This window comes from Nannobrachium achirus, assembly GCF_963921795.1.
Source record: "Nannobrachium achirus genome assembly, chromosome: 11".
Classification (NCBI taxonomy): domain Eukaryota; kingdom Metazoa; phylum Chordata; class Actinopteri; order Myctophiformes; family Myctophidae; genus Nannobrachium; species Nannobrachium achirus.
The window spans coordinates 51,769,039-51,788,316 of record NC_137820.1 but is presented as its reverse complement, the minus strand read 5'-3'; the positions used below and the strand labels follow the sequence as shown (position 1 = coordinate 51,788,316).

The window sequence follows — 19,278 nt, the reverse complement described above, 5'->3', positions numbered from 1 at the left end:
AAAAGTACTCAAATGTTTTACTTGTAAACGGCAATGTAGAAATAGTTGCAAGTATAGAGGGTATGCGCTTGACATCATTATACCCGGAAGTTAAGCGGGAACGCCTACTGAGTGGCAAAAAAACTACTTTTGGCCTTGACAGCCCTTACATACTAACAGAAAAGTCTTATCCGATTGCATTAAACAACATTAAACTCACTTTGCCACTCGATTTGCCATTCACTTCATACATGCGCATACCCTCTATACGTCTGCTGAAATAGCAGGTGTTAAGAGCTTGTAGATCTATTTGAAAATTGGAAATACAGTAAAGTAAGACTATCTCAAAACTTTAAAGGGATATTCCATTTTAATTTTATTGTCTAATCAGGCTTTTATGAACACCCTGGACAGTTTAATTTGCTTGATTCAATATTTAGATATTTGATGTAAATGTTACCAGGCCCTCCAGGCCCAGGGCCTCTCCCCACACACACCCATTGTAACTTCAAACTTCATTTTAACCATGATAGATTCATTAAAAACACCCATTATCTTTTCTGGTGACTCATACTACCCCCCTAATACGTGAGCAGGCTGTGTTATCGATAACGTCTTTCATTTATTTTTAATAATATTTTTTTGTATTTCATTTTTTCCATTTTCCCAAATTATTATTAGAAATAAATGAAAAAAGTTATGGAAAAAACACGGCCTGCTTACATAGGAGGGTAGTGAGTCACTAGAAAATATAATGGGTGTTTAAGATAGTTTGAAGTTACAATGGATGTGTATGTGGAGAGAAGCCCATAAGCCATTTCCCTGTTGAAAGTGGAATATCCCTTTAAGTACAGTACTCGAGTACATGTACTTACAACACTGACAGGGAACACAGTACTGAAACATCTCATGCGATTCATTGGGAGATTGAGAACTTTTTCCCAGTTCATCTGCAAGACATCACCTCTACAGCGAGTCTTGAATCAACCAGAAAATTGATCTAACCATCACATCTATTTTAATGTATTCATTTCAATGAACGCAGACATGGAAGGAAATCTTTTAATTGCATTTGCACAATTTACAACAAAACCTGTTTGTAAAAGGTCACGTAAGAGTACAAAAAAAGAACAATGTACTTCTATAAAAAAGAATACATAATTATAGAGTGAAAAACACCCTATGACTTCTTCACCATGTGAACATAGACAATATTTACAATAGGTATTAGGTAACCATATGAATGCACAAACAAGATAAGGCTGTCAATTTCAATTGCAGTCCTCTTAGATGAAATGAGGTCAACAGCTTCCACCCATGAAGTGGAAAAATTGAAATGTCACTCCTTTTAAATATACTGCTACAAAAATATTTATTTTCATTTTCCATGTCACTAAAGAGCATCTTCATAAGCCACTGTACAGGGCCAGGTAGGGCAGTGTTGGGGGATCTATAGAGCCAGGATTTTCCGTCTCGTCGTCTGTTCCACCAGCTTGTGATATCCGTCCAGTTTGTCCCTCAGTTTGTTGTAGAGCTGGGAGGAGAATTCAATGATACATTTAAAAAAAATAGACAAAGTTCTATATACCAGCATGAACTGATTCAACTATAGAGAACGTGTCCTTGCTTGCAGACAGTAAACACCCAAATGAACCAGAACCCAGAATTAATTGCATTACCTTCAGTTGCAATGTTGCATTTACCCATCTATTATGTACTAGATGTAGATGTTTGATAGTCTTATTTCCTCTAGACTTTATTTGCAGAATTGAACAATTGTTTTTATGTACAGAAAGTAGGTCAGACATACGCTGGCGTTGGTCTGCGTCTCGTTCAGTGCATGGAGGAGCTGGTCTATCGCCGTGTACGGCAGCCACACTGCTGGAGCTGTGGCTGAGAGGGGCTTCTGTATAGACAAACACCCAGTTATTGCACAACGTCAAGGCAACAAAGTAAAAACCACGTCACACTGTTTTATGTGCAGATGACAAACCAGATTATACTGTTGTCAGTACAATGTCAGTTTTGTGGTTCTTAACTTGCAAACAGTATGGAGCAAATCAGCTGTACCTCTATTCCAAAGTACTGGTGGCCCTTCCCCAGAATGGCGTCCACCAGCTCCAGTACCAGCTCCGCGGCCTCCACCAAGAGGTCGTAGTTCAGGTAGAGTCGCAGCAGAGCAGCTGCATCCACTCTCTGGAAGATACATACAATACATAGTCATTAAACAGGTCAGACAACAGCAGAACCAGTAAGACTCCCTAATCGGCAGATAAGCGACCGCCACATCGCATACACAAACTTTAGAAGGCAATGGTAGTCAATCAGGAGGGAATATGGGAAATGGGACAGATCTAGCCTCGTAAACCAGTCTCTTCCTGCCTTCATTCGAATGCGATTGCAGATTCGAACAGAAGATGGGAGGAGTCAGTTTACTAGGCTAGGACAGATCCATGTTGATGACATGACTTTAGAGATACCGTGTACTGCTTCGCGTGAGTTTAGGGCCAAATCTGTAGGAGCAGTGAAATGAGGGGTGGAGGTTGTGGTTTGGCAGCCAAGGAGTGTGTGCAAAGTTTGGCATGGATAGGGGCAATGGTGGCAGACATATGAGTAGGGCAATAAAGTGTGACGTGACAGACTGACTGACAGCCGGTGGAGGTTTTGATAGTAACTGCGAACTAATGGTCGCAACAAGACACCTGCACTGTGTGGGTGTTGGGCTTGATCGTTACACGTTTCAGCAAGTTAGAATTAGAAACTATTTTTGTGAAATGTAAGATTACTCATCAGTGAAACAAGCATATTAAGACCCAAGTAGAATATGAGAGAACAATCCGACACCATGGTGTGTAGTGCAGCATGCAGGTATATGTACATACATTCCTAGGCTTCAATACAGGCGTTAAATATGTGACTTAAGTCTATGAGCCTTTTTGGTGCATTTCTTGGGAAAACTCAATTGTGTACAGTACACAAAATCATATCTAAGTATAAATAAACCATGATGTCCGAGTAAGTCCATCGCAGACTACAGTACGTACACGTTTGACATTTATATGTATGCTCTTGATCACATCCCTACATAACATTTAGTCAGAACTGCCATGGTGGTGTCTCACCATAACCTTTCCATTATTTTGTATTGGCTAATCCCATTCACCTTGTATGCATTGACCAGCCAATCAGGCAAGGGGACACCGTGAGAGAGGAGTTTGTTGATGACACAACGGTGGTGCTGGGCATTGGGAGACGAGTATCTCTCCAGGTAGGACTCCAGCAACCTCCACGCCTCATCTGTGGCACTAGACAGAGGCAGAGACAAAGAACTAAATGCAAGAAAAACTCGAGAAAGAGTATTACCATTTGCAATAACTCCAAATAAAAAGGGAGTAGAGGTATGGTAAAGGTAGTCTACTGAAACCAATTTTGACACAAACAAACCTTGATTCTTTGGTGGTGATGATTGTTGACAGCTGGTTGGCAGCCAGCCAGTTCCAGGTTTCATTCTGACACTCTTCTCCTCCGTACTGAAGCTTGATACATCTGGAGCACATGGCAAGGGAACAGAAAGAAAACCACAAGCTGAGGAGGGCAACTCAGTGAACACTTCACTTCACAACCACATTATTCCAGACTGTTAACCTGCCCATTCATGTATACAAAAAAAAAAAAAAAAAGTACGCAATAATACTGTGCTATTTCCAAGTGTAGGTGCGTTCGTTTTTCAAATGCTGCTACCCAGGTTAATGCAGTGTAACTTAGGTACAAGAGTTCCAGGCATGTGCGACAACTGACTGGCTCAACACAAAATAAGACGCTTGGTACATAGGTAAATGGAACAAGAGACTTACTTAAAGGCCAGTCCCTCAAAGACAGGCGTGAGGGTAAGATTGAAGGTCTTGCAGAGAGAAAGGGCACAGTCAAACAGCCCTGTCTGGACCAAAAGGGACACCATCTCCACAGCAGAGGCACTGCCTGTAAATGTTTAGGTACAGTGTTGGTCAACTGTACGTGAATGAGATGTTTTTTTTTTTTTACACATTAGCCTGTGCCACCCGAGTGCCTACAGAAATGCCCACTGAGGATAAGACATCCCATAGTATGAATTGTGTATAGTATACAATTGGGCATGTAGCGTTATGAGAGGTGATTGGTCTACTTTTGAAGGGGACATACATAGACACAGACAAAGCACACAGCTTGGCTACCTGCAATGGCAGCGGAGGGTGGGTGGTGCTGGGCCAGAGTGAGTCGACTGCGGGCCAGGATGTACTCCTTCTCCAGGTCTTTTAGTTCCAAGATGTCTATCTGACGCCTCACTGAGGGTGGTAAAAACACACCTCGATTAACATACGGCTCTGATATTTGTTTGGTTTATGGTGTTGGAAAAGTCTGACGACCCACCTGGATCATTTGCAAACTCTCCATCGCAGTTCCTCTTTGGCGATGCTCCTGGTCGTTCATACTGCGTTCATTGAAATAATAATACATAGGGTCGTTACATTCATATACACTGTAGCAGTGCATGTACAGTACAGAGCACGCACGCATGCATAAAAGGACCCTTTAACACTGGACAAAAACACCCACAAACATTTGGACTATTTTTCTTTTCGGTTAAGGGCACTCATTCACAGGACATGACATGCAGTAGTCAAGTATTTATCAGCTCCAGCTCCAATAAGTGAATGTGAATGATATATGAGTGTATATTTGTGGGCCGACTGATAGCTTAGTTGGTGCATGCAGGTTTGAATCCGACTCCTGGTATCAAGTCTCATGTGTCTCCTCTCTCTCTACCTTTCTGGTTTCCTGTCTCCCCACACTCTCCTATCTAAATAAAGCAGAACACGTATTTGTCTATCAGAGTGCCTGAACGCGCGTGTGTTTGTAAGCAAATGCACGCATGTGTGTGTATGTGCATTGTGTGCGAGTCCATACCACGGCTCCAGAGGCAGGCTGGACGATCCATGCATATTCAGATCTGATGAGGCGCAGACAGTTGAGGGAGGCCAAGTAACAGTTGACCTGCTTCTGGAGGCCTCTCTGCGTCCTCACCTCCCTGCCCAGACGCATGCCGTACTCAAACATCACCGTGCCCGCTACAACAAACAACAAGAGTGTGCTCAGATAGTAAATGCTTGTCAACGACAGACCGCTGATCTGCTTGAGGAAATATACACAGTTGTGCTCGAAATTATTCAACCCCCTCTGACAAATGTGTTCATTAGTGTAGCCACTGTTCCTTTGAACTTGAGAACTATGCTCAAAACTGTACTTTTTGGAACATTCTGTGTCTTTGCAATTGTTTTATATGCGTTTCCTTTTTTTTGTACAAAGCAATAATCTTTTCTCTGAACTTTTCTGACCATTCCTTAGACATGTTTCTAACTGCTCTAATCACAGTCAGCAACTCAACAAACTACTAGTCAGGCCAGATTGCACATCTGATGCAACTATTAAAGCCCTTGATTAGCCGATTGCAGTTTGTTTTCAGGTGTAATTAAGAGTTGAATAATTGAAAGTGAAAGTGGTGTTGAAAGTGGCATTTAGCATTGAATTTGGAGAAGAAGAAAAAACACAACAAATTGTTGAGATATTAACATTGTTCTTGTATGATTTATTTATTTCATTCAGTTGTCAGGTTGTGAATTTAGCCAATAAACCAGATTTGCAGAGGTGGTTGAATAATTTTGAGCACAACCGTACAATTTGGACAGGGTGTTTTGCAGGAATTACATTGTACAACAAATAACAGTACACATCCATGCCTCGCCAATAAATGTATTGATTTATAATAAGTTACATAATGTTATAAACGTATAGATGTCGTGATGGTTAAAAGGTTAAAACAAAACAAAATACCAGAGGAACTCAAAACACTGTTTGAGTTCCATGGCGATTACATGCTGCTAGGAAATGGGGCGTATCTTTTTCCAGACCAGTCGGTTACACAACATGAGATGAATCATGTGTGAAATTAGCTGTAATGTATGTGTGTGTGGGTGTAAGACTATGTGAGAGGGACAGAGGTGCAGTTGTGACAACAGGCTCTGCTGTAATGTAATACCTTTCCTGTAGTTGTGTCTGTTGATATGGAAGGCGTACAGCAGCTCATAATAGTTGTGGGACATGAGATCCACTGCCCTGGCTCTGGACTCAATGATACTGACCACCTGTTGTCAACCACACACACACACACACACACACACACACACACACACACACACACACACACACACACACACACACACACACACACACACACACACACACACACACACACACACACACACACACACACACAATTACTATGTGGGAGTTTCAAACAAAGTCTGAGACAGTTGGCCTCCCAATTAGTTAATGCTTTTATGTTTGTATTTAAATACGTTCCCTAAAAATGCTACATGACAAAGTGTAATACAATTAAAAAACTGAAATGTATGAAGTTAATGTTCAGCATCAGTCTATAAAATATTGGTAATTGTCACAATGAAACACGGGTAGCAAGAGTGAGCGAGATCAGGTCCACTGAGTCGAGTCTTCTTCCAACTTGAACAACATGTCAGTGTACTGATGATTCAGTTTAAGTTTGCTACGCTGCCATGAGCTGTACGGTACCGCTGCCAAGTTGAAGTCTACACATGCACACATGATATGACGCTGCACAGCCGGGAATAAAGAAAAGAAACCGAAAGTAAGAAGTGCTACTTATTTCATTGTTTGTAGGCAACATTTAGGCAAACATCAATGGTAATACCAAAGAGGGTAAACCATTATATGAAGGTTTGTGCCTAACTACAGTCCTGTTGGTTGATCCTGACCTCTCTGTAATGCTCTGGTGCCTCACTTGGGAAAACCTCTTCTCTAGAAACTTGTCCCATTTAGATGTTAAACTGTGTTTATGTGTATGCGACGACAAATGTGGTCACATTTTCATAATTGACAGCTGCTGTCAAAAGAAAATGTCAAGTTAAACTTATTTAGTCTGATTAATGAGAGGCAATTTCATCTGGTAATAAGTACCTTGGAATAACTATTTTCTAACCATCCTGTCATGGAATCTGGAATTGAATAACCATCAAGCCTGGCATTACTCTCATTTATCTACTGTACATCTTAAGCACTGGAGTAAAGCTTTAGGAGGAGGTACCTCATCATGGAGGTTGACGTAGGAGAACTGGACCAGGTCATGAAGCTGGGAGCGCTCACACAGAACCACCACCAGCTGGCGCAGACAGTCCAATTGCCTGGTGGACAGCAAGGAGGCAATGGGTTAAAGACAATATATACAGAAAGGAGAATAAACAGGGTTTGACAACAACTCCTGCACTGGAGATGAAATGCTGTATTTTTTGGACAATACTATTCTGCATCAAGCACTAAATGATGTTAATTTCAGTGAATGAATATAAGCAGTACATGTTTTAGCATGACTTCAGGCAGCTCCTCTGAATGAAGCAGTGACCTCTAGTGGCCATTAAGTGGAATTCATTTAGGCATCATTTATTCTTGCACAGCTCAACCTGTATGTGTAAACTGTACTGTACGGTAGATGCAAGTGTGTGCAAGTGATTCTAGCACTCATAATGGTGGACAGACACCTCCATCAGTTACCATCCGTGTGTGTGTTTGCATGTTTATCCATACAGTGTGTGTGTGTCTGTCATTACCTGCTGGCATCAGGGTTCTGGGTGAGGGCTTCATAAGCCTGGTGGTTGTGTCCCAGGTCTAGGTGGTGTTTGAAGATACGGGTCCAGAGAGCAGCCTGCAGAGAGAGATGCACCACAAGCATCATTTACCTGGCATCAAAATCAAACATCAATTGGCCATGGACTGATGCATCTCCACATCCAAGAATATGACAGATGCAGGATAGAACAAAAAATCTCCACCTTAACTTGAACTCAGAAATTATCCAGCACTTTGTCCTCCTAATACTGTCTGAGATGTTGTTATAGGAACAGAATGTAACTGTGATAGCGATTTCTAAATGTGAGCCAGCGCTGCCGCTTTCAGACCTTGAGAGTGGTTTTACTCATCATTCGGTGTGGTTCTCAAACTTCTCAATGTCGGGTTTGGGTACCACCAGGGGGTCCAAGTGGATTCTCAGAGTTAAATAAACACTCAGAACTTTACAGTGTAGATTAGGGTCCCAAATATAAAAAATCATGGCCGTCGTTTGGCCCCCGACGGTAAGAAAAAGTGCCATAGAACACCTTGTAAGGATCTGCCTACCTGGCTCCTGACATCATTAGCAGCCTCTGTTATGGCCATGGTGGCCAACTGGATGATGAGCTCTGGTAGACCCATGTCCTCCAGCAACCGCAGCACCTGGACAGACACCAATAGGCTTTCAATTTGGTTCACTTACTTTCCTCGTTTGACAAGAATGAGGCCACACAGCTCACTCTCGATGCAAACATTTATTAAATAGAAGCAACTGTGACAGTCTTCCTCAGGGATTATATGTTCCTCAACATATAATCTTCCCAATGTGTTTTTCAGTTAAAGCTCAATCTGGTATCCCTATTTTGGGCATGTCATTATCATTTTAGGCAACGATGTTTAAGATGCTTCAAACGGTCATGCTGTTGTCTATGTACCTTGTTGTAGTATTGTAACCTGGGAGTGGAAGCAGCCTCCTCATCCTCCGTTCCGGACAGTTTTATGAGGAAGTCTTCCTTCTCCACCTCTGTTGATGCTTCCTGGAAGCACTGCAGAGCCTTTGCAGAGAACATACATTCAGAATAATAGCTAGTCAGGTTCCTGTAGACGCCAAATATTTTTGCCATTTAATACGTATAACACGTCCCATTGTGGATGGGAAAATGTTATAATTACGATTTTCCAATTGGACCTATGAGCTGATGTATGCCGGGACAATGTTATACTTTGAGAAAACAAAGCTAAGATAAAAAAAAAGAAATGGTGAAAGATCTTGACCCAAACAGATTGGTATAATTGGGTTGGAGATAACCATTTTTCACAAATCGGTCTACTCAAAAATTATCTTTAAATTAGTAGATGAAACCAGTAAAATTGCCACAGTAATTTGTCTTTTAAAGGACAACAACCATTTCTTCTAAACATGTTGGTAGTGGTTGAATACATTTCTTGAGCTGACTATTAGAAGTAACACCAGGGGGGGTAAGTGGGATGTTTCCTGTCCTATCTTCACTGTACCATCCAAAAATAAGGCAGTAAAGACCCAAAAACATAATGAGAGAAAAAAAAAGACTGTCACACTGGAACGGCACCAGGACAGCCAATATCATACAGCAGGGGTGCGACACCCATTTTATCAGAACAAGCTGTACTAACCTTGTGGCCCTCTCCGTTGGCCAGGTAGCACTGTCCCAGCATGAAGCGACAGGAGCCCACATTCACCTGACACCAGGGCTGGATCAGTCTCACATACTCCTAAACATGGGTCAAAATGCTTATTTCATTTCATTTTATGTATTTGTGCTGGGGTGAGTTAAATGGTCAATTTGGTCTAGTAAAAAGACATATATATATATATAGCTGCTATATATATATATATATATATGTCTTTTTACTAAGCATATAACATCAGTTATTGGGAGGGAGCGACACTTTAAACTTCATCACACAGACAATGTAGCAACACCACCATAATACACATGTCATCTTAGGAGATGAATGACTTCTCTGGTTGCTCCAGTAAGACCAGGCTATGAAAGGAGACCTACCTGTAGTTGTGCGTATTGGCAGTTGGCCATCAGACATTCAGGGAACTGGAAGCCTGGGTTACTGGGCCAGCTGGGAAAGATACTGGTTAAGGTTTATTGTTGACGCAGAACACAACCTATATCAATTAACATAATGAGTGTGTATGGAATGCTTGAAAGCAGCTATCCATAACCTTTTTCTGTTATTTCTACCAATCTGTATGGTAGAGTATGCATACAATATACGTAACCAACAAGTGCGGTGGTTTTATTTATTTTAAATTTCACTCGAGGATAATCCCATTGAGTTGCAACATGTTTTCAAGGGTGTCCTCAAAGTTTAGTTGGTCCACCTATCCTGCGGTCGGGTAGGACAACTACTGGTTGATAAGATGAATGAAATGTCTCACCTTCTCAACCTAGCTATCCCCTATATCTCAACAGTAGAAATGTTGGTGCTTGCACGGGGAACCGGGGTTCGAATAGCCCGGTTAGGACATGAAAATTATGCATTGCAACTTTTAAGTTATACATTTCACAGATTTTCACCTGAAGTGAAAAATACACATACATGCACCATCGAGAGCTTGAGAATGTGAATTAAACCATGTTTCATATTTTGAAAAGTGAACACTTCCATTGTTTTGACATTTAAAGTCATGGGACGTGATCGCTTGAGGTGATGTGTCCCAGTCCACTTTACACAGCTGAACGGTTGGTATGAAGGATACAGGAACTGTGCTAGCAGATTGACAATGTTGGACACTATGTGCGGCCAGTGGAGCAGGGCATTGCTCAGCGTGGGGCTCTGCTGCTGGCTGTAGATCTGGGATATGATGGCCTTCCTGGCCACAGTCTGGTAGAACAGCTCCACCACCGTCTGAGGACTCAGCACTGAGAAGGGAGAGAGGGGTAAAGGTTCATGTATGTATTGAAACCAGAATTAAAACTTTGGGATTATGTTTTTATCCCAGTGACTAATAAATACATCCATGTAAGCGATATTTATTTTGTTAAAGTAAGGGATGGCCCTTTAGTAACAGAACATATATTTTCAGGCCAGGACATCAATTTGCTTCAATTAGGAGAGAGAACTCATACAGGATACACAAGTGAAATTAGCAGTGACAAAACCAAAACATTTAGAAACTTCCAAAATTGGAAACGAAACACAATTGATGATAAATGGGATCCCCCTCCTGATTGGATAAATATTGGTGACATACTTGAAAATGTATTTTCCATTCACTAAAACAGAAGCGAATCGGGACTCTGGACTCCTGTTACTGAACCAACACTCCAATGAACCAAAAACTTAGCCAAAATATCACACATGAATCCAGTGAGTGTTGTCTGGGTGTGACATTGCCTACCTGAGCCTGAGGTGGACAAGGCCGGAGAGTCTGACAGCTCCAGGACGGACAGGTGCTGCAGGTTGGCATCTCTGAAGGAACACAACACATTTTCACTTAAACCGGATGCAGGAATTGTGGGCAACTCAATGTCAAATTGGCTATTTATTCCAAATATTCAATGTAAAAATCGCTTGTGTTCCTACATGGTGTCCATGGGGATGGAGGAGGCCAGGCTCTGGCTGATGTTTTTGAGCAGATAGTAGGAGGAGAGGAGCTGAGAAATGCGAGGGATCAGGTCCTGTTGGAGCTGTAGCAGTTGTGCACCTCCTCCCGGAATCATCTGGAATACACATGCACACACGCACACAGGATAAATAACATTGGATTTAATTGTGAGAATTCGTCAGCATTACTACTACTCAACAGAAAAACATAGTAGAAAACTAACACCATTTGAATAGCCTAGAACAATTGTATAGAAAGTAACTGAAGTTTTGAGATCTACCGGCCACTGTGGCTGGTGGACTAGAAAGGTTTACTTGTGTTTGTTTGTACAAATAATTGTTAGAGTGCATCGTCACAGTCTACTCACGTTGTCTCCCAAGTGGAGGTATAGTTTCTGAAGGATGAGTAGGTCTCTACAGAACAGAGCTCTGGTCATAGCCATGTGACACACAGCCTGACACATGACGGTCACAGCGGTGCTGCTGCCATAGAGCTGGGACAGACTGATCCTCACATCCTGACTGTGACCTGCAAGCAGACAAGACACATACATTCAGAAATCCAGGTACATTTAGCAGATTCATACAATCGAGGGCGTAAAATCAAGACAAGCTATTTGCAATCAATGAGCAGTAATAACAAAACAAGTACTATTTAGCAGTAGGTACTTTCTTAGGCAGCACCAGACAGCAGTACCTCTCAGCATGCTTCCTGAGGAAGGTTTTAGCAGTACTTTATGTTCTCTGACCTATTTGGAAATATTTCCCACTGTTCAGAAATGCAGAAATCCTAAAGAAATGGGCTCAGAACAAAACAAAAACAAAAAGCTTTAATGACAGATGACGTACCTGGTGGAAGGGGCCCATCCCCACCGCCCTCTGTGTCCGTCTCTAGGTCCATATGGCCCACTAGGGCAAACATGGCCGACACTGGGTTCCGAACATTCTGCAGTTTGTCCTGGATGTCACTTATCACGTTGTCACTATGGAGACACATCGGTGACATGGGTTTGTTAACATATTAGCAGACAGGCTAGAAAGGTAAACCAGAGTGCGTCTTATTACTCCAAAATTGCGTTCGTCCGGCTCTCCCCATTACCAACTATAACCCCAACCGCACGCGTAGCCACTTAGTCGGGGAAATGAGAGGTCGGACTTTCATAATCCTCCGGGTAAACGCACCTCAAAACAGATTATCAAACGTTTTGATACAGTATGTGCGATTGAGTTTAATTTCTAAGAAATCTACATGATCAGCTTAACCCTTTTTGTGCCTATCCCGAACAAGTTCGACTTTATTTCAATCCAATACAATATTTTATTTGCTATTTTACTTACCCCGAGCTGCTTGGAGCAACGTGGGTGGTCCTTGCTCGTCCAGCGCTAGCCAACGAGAGACGCTAGATGGTCCGACGATTTATTCCATTGAAAATGGTTTAAAATAAAGTTTAGAGCCCCCCAAAAAAACCTCAATCTATACTGTCGGCGGCGCGACGTATTCCGGGGTGCCTATCCCGAAGTAGTCCGGGATATTTAATAAAATGAATTATTTAATCGGAGGCCTCAACGAAGCCCCGGTCTAAACGTCCATCCATGGTCCGGGCCAACACTCGGCCATACACGGGCCGTAGTCGCGCTAACGGCCGCATCGTGCCGCCCACTCCAATAATAAATCACATCTTTAGACAGGATTTTCTCCGGATTGTGTTCCCAGACCCAAAGAGAAAGTTTTTTGCGACTGAAATAGCTTTAGATGGGGCTTCTAAAGGGGTTAGCATTTTGGCTACGTGTCAGCTAGCTTCCTCCTCTCGTCCCACATAGCATTGGCTGGAGTGAAATCCCAAGGCACTTGGGACAGTGTCGACGGAAGCTAGAGCGAAGGTCTATAGAGAGATTTCTGGCACTCTAGCGGCCACTTGTGGCCCGGGGCACTGTATGAGTTAAATGCTATAGATTATAACTTCGCATTGTTTTTTTAAATTGCTGTAGTCACAGTCTCCCCATCCCAACCCTATTGGTTAAGGGGTGTGTCCATCCCTAAAATACTCACTCGTCACTGGCCAACAGGTTGTCCAAGACCTGCTCTGCAGCCCTCTCAGGTGAATGTAGATGTTCCAGGGCTTTTTCCATCTCATAGGCCATGTCCCCTGTCACAGCGTCACTCAGCAGACGTAGACACTGTACCAGCTGCAGCACATCATGGCCCACCTCTGGATCTAGAGGGTCAGGACAGGAGATGCAGGGTGTGAGGAATAGGATCCAAACTATACTGTAATGGTGTCTGAACCAGAGGTCGCGGTAGGATTTTAAACTGCCAGTCACCGTGACCGGCATGATTAAAGTTTAACGGACATCTGATAAAAATAACGGACATAATCATTTTAATGCATGTATGACAAGCAGGTGCTTGTCATACACAATAACAACAGTTAAAGCTATAGGACTACTGTATAGTTGGAGTGAAAACGAATTGAATGTAAAGGAGTAGTAGGCTATACAACAACGTACAGCTTTATCTTGCATAAGGGAATTCATTATATTGGACTATAATCGCGCAAGGCTGCGTGTGATCTGTGGCTGTGCGCATAATGGTTTCACAACAAGGCGTTTCTGTTGCATCATGTTTCATGCCATGACTTCAGAATAATGAGAAATAAAAGTCAGCCTGTGCAAATGTTTCATAAGGTTGATAGATTCATCTGGCCAGCAATGAATCAAATATAGGTTACTCACTGCTATGGTTGAGTTGTGAACCATGTGCGTCCATACATCTGTACAACTTTTGGAAAGTTGAAAAGGCTTTGGTGGTGATCTTGTAGTCTCTACTCCATCTCCTCAAAAGAACTTCAATCAAGTGTATAATGTTTGTTTATATGGATTGGTAGTTGACCGTGCGTGCATTCCATAATTCCCATGGCTTAACCTGCTTGTGCGCACGTGGCAACCTGATGCTGAAATGGACTGCTGTTGTTTCTGATTCATTTGTGGTCAGACAACTTTGAGTATTCATAAAATCTTCCAAGACAGTTCTACAGTACAGGCTACTCCTTTGAAACATAGCAGATCTGCTGTTTAAGTGTGTGCGTGCATGAGAGAGAGAGAGTACGAGAGAGAGAGAGAGATGCACCCTGCTGCACAGAGCAGAGGATTTGAAATGTGTCTGATTTGCAGACAGTGATAATAATAAATTACCGTTGGTTTTTCAATCGGTCAGGATGTCCAGAGGGAATTTTATTTTCCGGTCATGGCCATAAAAATAAATAAATAAATAAAATAAAATTACCGGTCTAACGCAACCTCTGGTTTGAACATTTAATGCCTTTAAAGTCTTTATGGCGTGGCTCTGTGTGTCCGGGGCTAATCGCGCAAACAGTGTGACAGATAAGCACAGAATTTCTTGGGCACACTGCCAGTAGGCCACAGAAGTACAATCAGTTTCTCACAGTGTGTCATTTGCTGAAGCTACTTTAGAGGTTGTAGGATTTATTGTTTGAACAGAATTAAAAAGTATTAAAAACAAAACTAAGTGGTAATCTTTCAGGTCACTTTTTACAATCCATTTAAACACATAGAAGCCATTAGAGTTACCATCAGATATTGGAGTCTCGTCCTCTGTGAAGAGGTACTTCTCATTGGAGAGGTACAGGTGGTCCACCGCAAAACATGGCAAGAGGAAGGACACAAAACCCTGCAACAAACACCAGTTCCTCAGATTATAATTGACACATTTCTGATACAGTAGATGGTATTTATCACACCTCTTATTTAGATGGGATATTAGAGGAAACATGTAAAATGGCAAATAACGTGCTATCCAGTCAGCCCCTTGTTTATGCTCCAATTCAGTGCAGTTTACAGTGATTAAAAGAGCAGGTGAGGTGTCTGACTGAAACATTGACATTTTGACTATAGGACCACCTCTTTACCTTCTTAAGCAGGCAGACCATAGCAGTCTGGGGGCTGACAGTGAGGCCCAGGGGCATGGACAGCGCCTCTTGGTACTGCAGACAGCAGGCGTAGAAGCGGGACCAGAACTCCACCTGTAGTTGACGGTACTCCTCCTGGGAGAACTCAAACTCTGTCACGCTGCTCTGCAGCTAGAAGACACAGAGACACACAGAAGTTTAGGTAATTGTTGTATACATTTTCTTATTATAAATATCATAATAACATAATGAATATAACAGAACAGGATACAGAAAACTGATGGTACCTCATTCTCCACAGCTACGGTGACGTCTCTCTTCAGCCTTTCCCAGGACACGTCGATGATTCTCTCCGAGCCTCGTCTGAAGATCTGGAAACACCGGGAATAGCACATTAGTCAGACACAAATAAAACACTTCTTTGGACGGAATATGGACATGTAAGGGTGATTCAGACACCAAAATGCAGAGGTTTATTGTGGGAGAAACAAACAATTGACTGTTAATTGATTGGTCATGTGATGTGTTCTTTTGTGGTTGAGTACAACTTAAAACAAACAGTCTAAAACATTCTGTTCTTGAACTAGCACCATTCATCCTACAAGTCTGAAGAGAAAATCTATCTTTTAACAATACAATACAACAATATCTCTTATACCTGGCACCACGGTCAGAGTGACAGCAGGTACTCTTTACCTGTAGTGCTTTAACGATGGCAGAGGCCGTGAAGCGCAGAGGGGAGAAGAGCACCTCCAGATAAGTCTCCTGAAAAAATAAATAAAATACTAAAAGATTTGCACAGACCTGATGACTGCTTTAAATGATCTAATAATGTACCTCACAACATCTGTGCATACATTTGGCATTTTCTATATTTAAGGGAAAAGGCTGAGGGGGCAAAGCATAGGTGGGATTAGGGTCTAGTCCAGGGGTCTTCAACGTTTTCAGGCCACGGACCCCTTAGTTGAGAGAGAGATGAAGCAGGGACCCCCCACAACCTTTTCATAGATTCCATATATTTTCATCATTTGACAGCCTGTCAAAGACCCCTGGTCTAGTTCATTCAGTGTTAATAATACTCAGTTTATAATAGGAGATAATAGCTGATAACTCATCAGTGGTTATATGAGGTGGTGGTACCAGGGAAAGCTTACCCTGGGATCTTGGTCAACTCCAATATGGACTTCGTCTTCTGGTGGGGGCTGAACAAAGACCTGGTTCCACTGTCCTGCTGTATTACTGAACACACAGACAAACGCTTGTTATACTTTACCATCGTTATGTCTCAGAAACATCCACTGTAACATTAAAACCTGAAAAACTCAAAATGCCTGGTACAAAACTTCAAACTTACTGTTCGTAGTTGATGTATTTGACTACGGTGGTGTTTGCGTCGTCCACCCACAGAGCCCAGATGTCAGTGGAGGTCAAAGCAAAGTCCACCAATGTCTCCTGTTCATAAAGATAATATAATAAATCGTAAATAAAATATAATATCGTAAATTGCGGGCACGATAATCGTGATATGAAATTTTCATATTGTCCCATCCCCAGGGGCGTCACAAGGGGTAGGAAAGTGGGACTGAGTTACTAGGGCCCAAGGTGGAGGGGCACTAGTAACTTTAGCTATTGAAAAATAGCAGATCCTACAAGCTCACAGCGCGCGCTGCGAGCTTGTAGATCTGCTATTTTTGAAAAGTCGTGAAAATGTGTGCAAATCTTTGAATATGTATTTTTTAAGCGAACATTTGTAACTCAAATTTTGCTTCTGGGGGATGGTCCCTGGAAATAAATATTTTGAGATGGGGGTCCGTGGCCAAATTCATATCATTTTGGGGGTCCTTGACATGAAAAAGTTTGAGCATCACTGACATGGAAACATAGGTTTCTTGCACACATTTCTTTCAAAAATAGCAGATCTACAAGCTCGCAGCGCGGCACTCGGTGCCGCGCTGTGAGCTTGTATATCTGCTATTTTTCAATAGTTAACATTCATGGGGGGCCCACAGTGAATCCTTGTACCCAGGGCCCAGAATTTGGTGTGCCCATCCCTATACCCGTCCCGGCCTTACCTGCGTGGTGAACAGCGAGGAGATGTGATCCAGGCTGTAGCGGTTGTCTGCAGCGACCAGCTGCAGCACGGTGAACTGTCCTCTCTGGGGGACGGCCAGGTAGACGGCCAGACACCAGCCTGTGGTGTCTGAGAAGGACAGGCGCAGCTTGTGGCCCTGGCCTGCGACCTGCTTCACCCCCTTACAGGCAGGCATGTACTCCAACATGTCCACCTCCACCAGACACGCCTGGAACTGGGGGCAGGAGGAGAGAGGGATGACGTGCTGATATTACTACATGATTTTAACCCATTTAGGCCTAGAATTATCGAATGCTTTAACCAGTGAAAAATAGCAGATATACAAGCTCACAGCGTGCCGCGCTGCGAGCTTGTAGATCTGCTATTTTTGAAAAAGGTCGTGAAAATGTGTGCAAATCTTTGAATATATGTATTTTCAAAGCGAACGTTTGTAACTCAAATTTTGCTTCTGGGTGGTCCCTGGAACTAGATATTTTGAAATGGGGGTCCGTGGCCAAATAAATATCATTTTGGGGGTCCTTCACATGAAAAGGTTTGAGAACCACTGTCAAGAACAGACTAACTGAGCTCCAGTTAAGTGAAAAGGACCTTTTCTTTGACGATGGCTGGCCAGATTGCTGACATAGAAACATAGGTTTACTGTCAATATTCCAGGATGACCTCCCACTTGGGTAATGACGCCCCCTGGCGATCATTCAGAGAAACTACTTCAGCTCCCGTACTAACGTAGGTAGGAAGGGCCTGTCACTCAAACCGGAGTGACCCGCCTCCAGGCTATATAAGCCCCCGGAGGCGGAAGTAACATCCTCTTTTCACTCTCTGCGATATCACATTCAGATAAGTTGAAACTCAGCCTTTGTATTATTATTCTTCGCGCATTAGCCTAAAGCGGTGGCATTGGAGTCGCCCACCGGCGAGTGTTGAATTAACCCGTACTTAAGAATACTTATTCTTGTCCCGTCCTAAAACGACGGTTATTTCCTTCTATAACAAAGGATTATTACTGCTTGTTCAGGCCTCCGCCGAAGCAAGCGTGGCATAGCATTAGCCGTTAGCTTGTTAGCTCGTCTGCTCTTTGTTAACGTTAGCTACACTGCTTACCGCTTGTTCAGGCCCTGCCCGAATCAAGCGTGGCCTAGCTTTAGCCGTTAGCTTGTTAGCTCGTCTGCTTCTTGTTAACTCTAGCTACAGTGCTTCGCCATGGATCCTCTGGCCTTCCTGCCGAGGCAATGTCCAGGCTGTCCAGGACTCATCGACGGACAGGATCTTCACCCTCTCTGTGTCGGCTGCATGGGCGTTGCACACGCCTTCTCTGCACTGAGTCCTCAGGGGAGAGCAGGACCCTTCTGTGACTTCTGCGTGGCCTACGACCACGATGTACTGGTACACCGGTTCTACCTAGCCAGGGCAGGCCTCGGGGCCTGCGCTCCACCAGGTGGGTCCACTGCTCTCAACCCCACAGCCCAGTCTTTCCTTCCCCAGACGGCCCGCACCGTTGGTCAAGGTGCGGCGCTGCCTTCCGGAGATCCGTTTGGCAAACAGCGCGCCATTCCAAGTCAAGATGGCGCCGTGCTACATGAGACACCGCCTGCCGCGCAACCGACCGCAGCTAGCTCCACTGTCACTGGAGCTGGCGGGTCTGGTGAAGTCGCCGCTAAGAAGGCGACCAAGAAGGCTAACATCCCTCCGGTAGCCTTTTCCCCTTCGGGCGCGGTGCCCAAAAAGAAACGCTCGGATGTGACCGTCGGGGACGTTCCCCTCAACGTGAGCATCACCAAAACAGTCCAGACTTTCAGGCGAGAGTCGGACCTGAGCTCCTGTCAGAGCGAGGGTTCTGGTTCTGAATACTCTGGTTACACGGCCGAGGAGGAGGAGGACTCCGTCGAGGACGATGGTTCTCGACTCACGGTCACAGTGAAAGGTAATGCCCCTGCGGCTCCAGCACGTCAACTGGACGCCGCAGGGAGCTCCCAGTCCTCCTCAGGCACCACTGCCCCTCCACCC

General features: G+C 43.5%; 1 protein-coding gene across 1 annotated transcript in view; it reads right to left on the bottom strand.

The window, feature by feature from the left end:
- Window positions 1-1,230: 1,230 nt before the first annotated feature.
- nup160 (nucleoporin 160) overlaps window positions 1,231-19,278 on the bottom strand; it is a gene marked incomplete at its 5' end in the record, with an annotated part of 29,188 nt that continues 11,140 nt past the window's right edge. Inside the window, 29 exons of the mRNA XM_080736485.1 lie at window positions 1,231-1,513; window positions 1,790-1,885; window positions 2,050-2,175; window positions 3,143-3,284; window positions 3,424-3,525; window positions 3,834-3,957; window positions 4,191-4,301; window positions 4,387-4,447; window positions 4,924-5,084; window positions 6,053-6,158; window positions 7,136-7,232; window positions 7,656-7,750; window positions 8,221-8,316; window positions 8,589-8,708; window positions 9,307-9,405; window positions 9,699-9,768; window positions 10,409-10,571; window positions 11,051-11,121; window positions 11,236-11,372; window positions 11,625-11,785; window positions 12,106-12,239; window positions 13,307-13,472; window positions 14,845-14,944; window positions 15,183-15,353; window positions 15,470-15,553; window positions 15,879-15,947; window positions 16,337-16,421; window positions 16,537-16,634; window positions 17,255-17,488. Of these exons, the coding sequence (XP_080592611.1) occupies window positions 1,430-1,513; window positions 1,790-1,885; window positions 2,050-2,175; window positions 3,143-3,284; window positions 3,424-3,525; window positions 3,834-3,957; window positions 4,191-4,301; window positions 4,387-4,447; window positions 4,924-5,084; window positions 6,053-6,158; window positions 7,136-7,232; window positions 7,656-7,750; window positions 8,221-8,316; window positions 8,589-8,708; window positions 9,307-9,405; window positions 9,699-9,768; window positions 10,409-10,571; window positions 11,051-11,121; window positions 11,236-11,372; window positions 11,625-11,785; window positions 12,106-12,239; window positions 13,307-13,472; window positions 14,845-14,944; window positions 15,183-15,353; window positions 15,470-15,553; window positions 15,879-15,947; window positions 16,337-16,421; window positions 16,537-16,634; window positions 17,255-17,488 (3,363 nt within the window). The 3' untranslated portion in view covers window positions 1,231-1,429. The remainder of the gene's footprint in view (window positions 1,514-1,789; window positions 1,886-2,049; window positions 2,176-3,142; window positions 3,285-3,423; window positions 3,526-3,833; window positions 3,958-4,190; window positions 4,302-4,386; window positions 4,448-4,923; window positions 5,085-6,052; window positions 6,159-7,135; window positions 7,233-7,655; window positions 7,751-8,220; window positions 8,317-8,588; window positions 8,709-9,306; window positions 9,406-9,698; window positions 9,769-10,408; window positions 10,572-11,050; window positions 11,122-11,235; window positions 11,373-11,624; window positions 11,786-12,105; window positions 12,240-13,306; window positions 13,473-14,844; window positions 14,945-15,182; window positions 15,354-15,469; window positions 15,554-15,878; window positions 15,948-16,336; window positions 16,422-16,536; window positions 16,635-17,254; window positions 17,489-19,278) is intronic.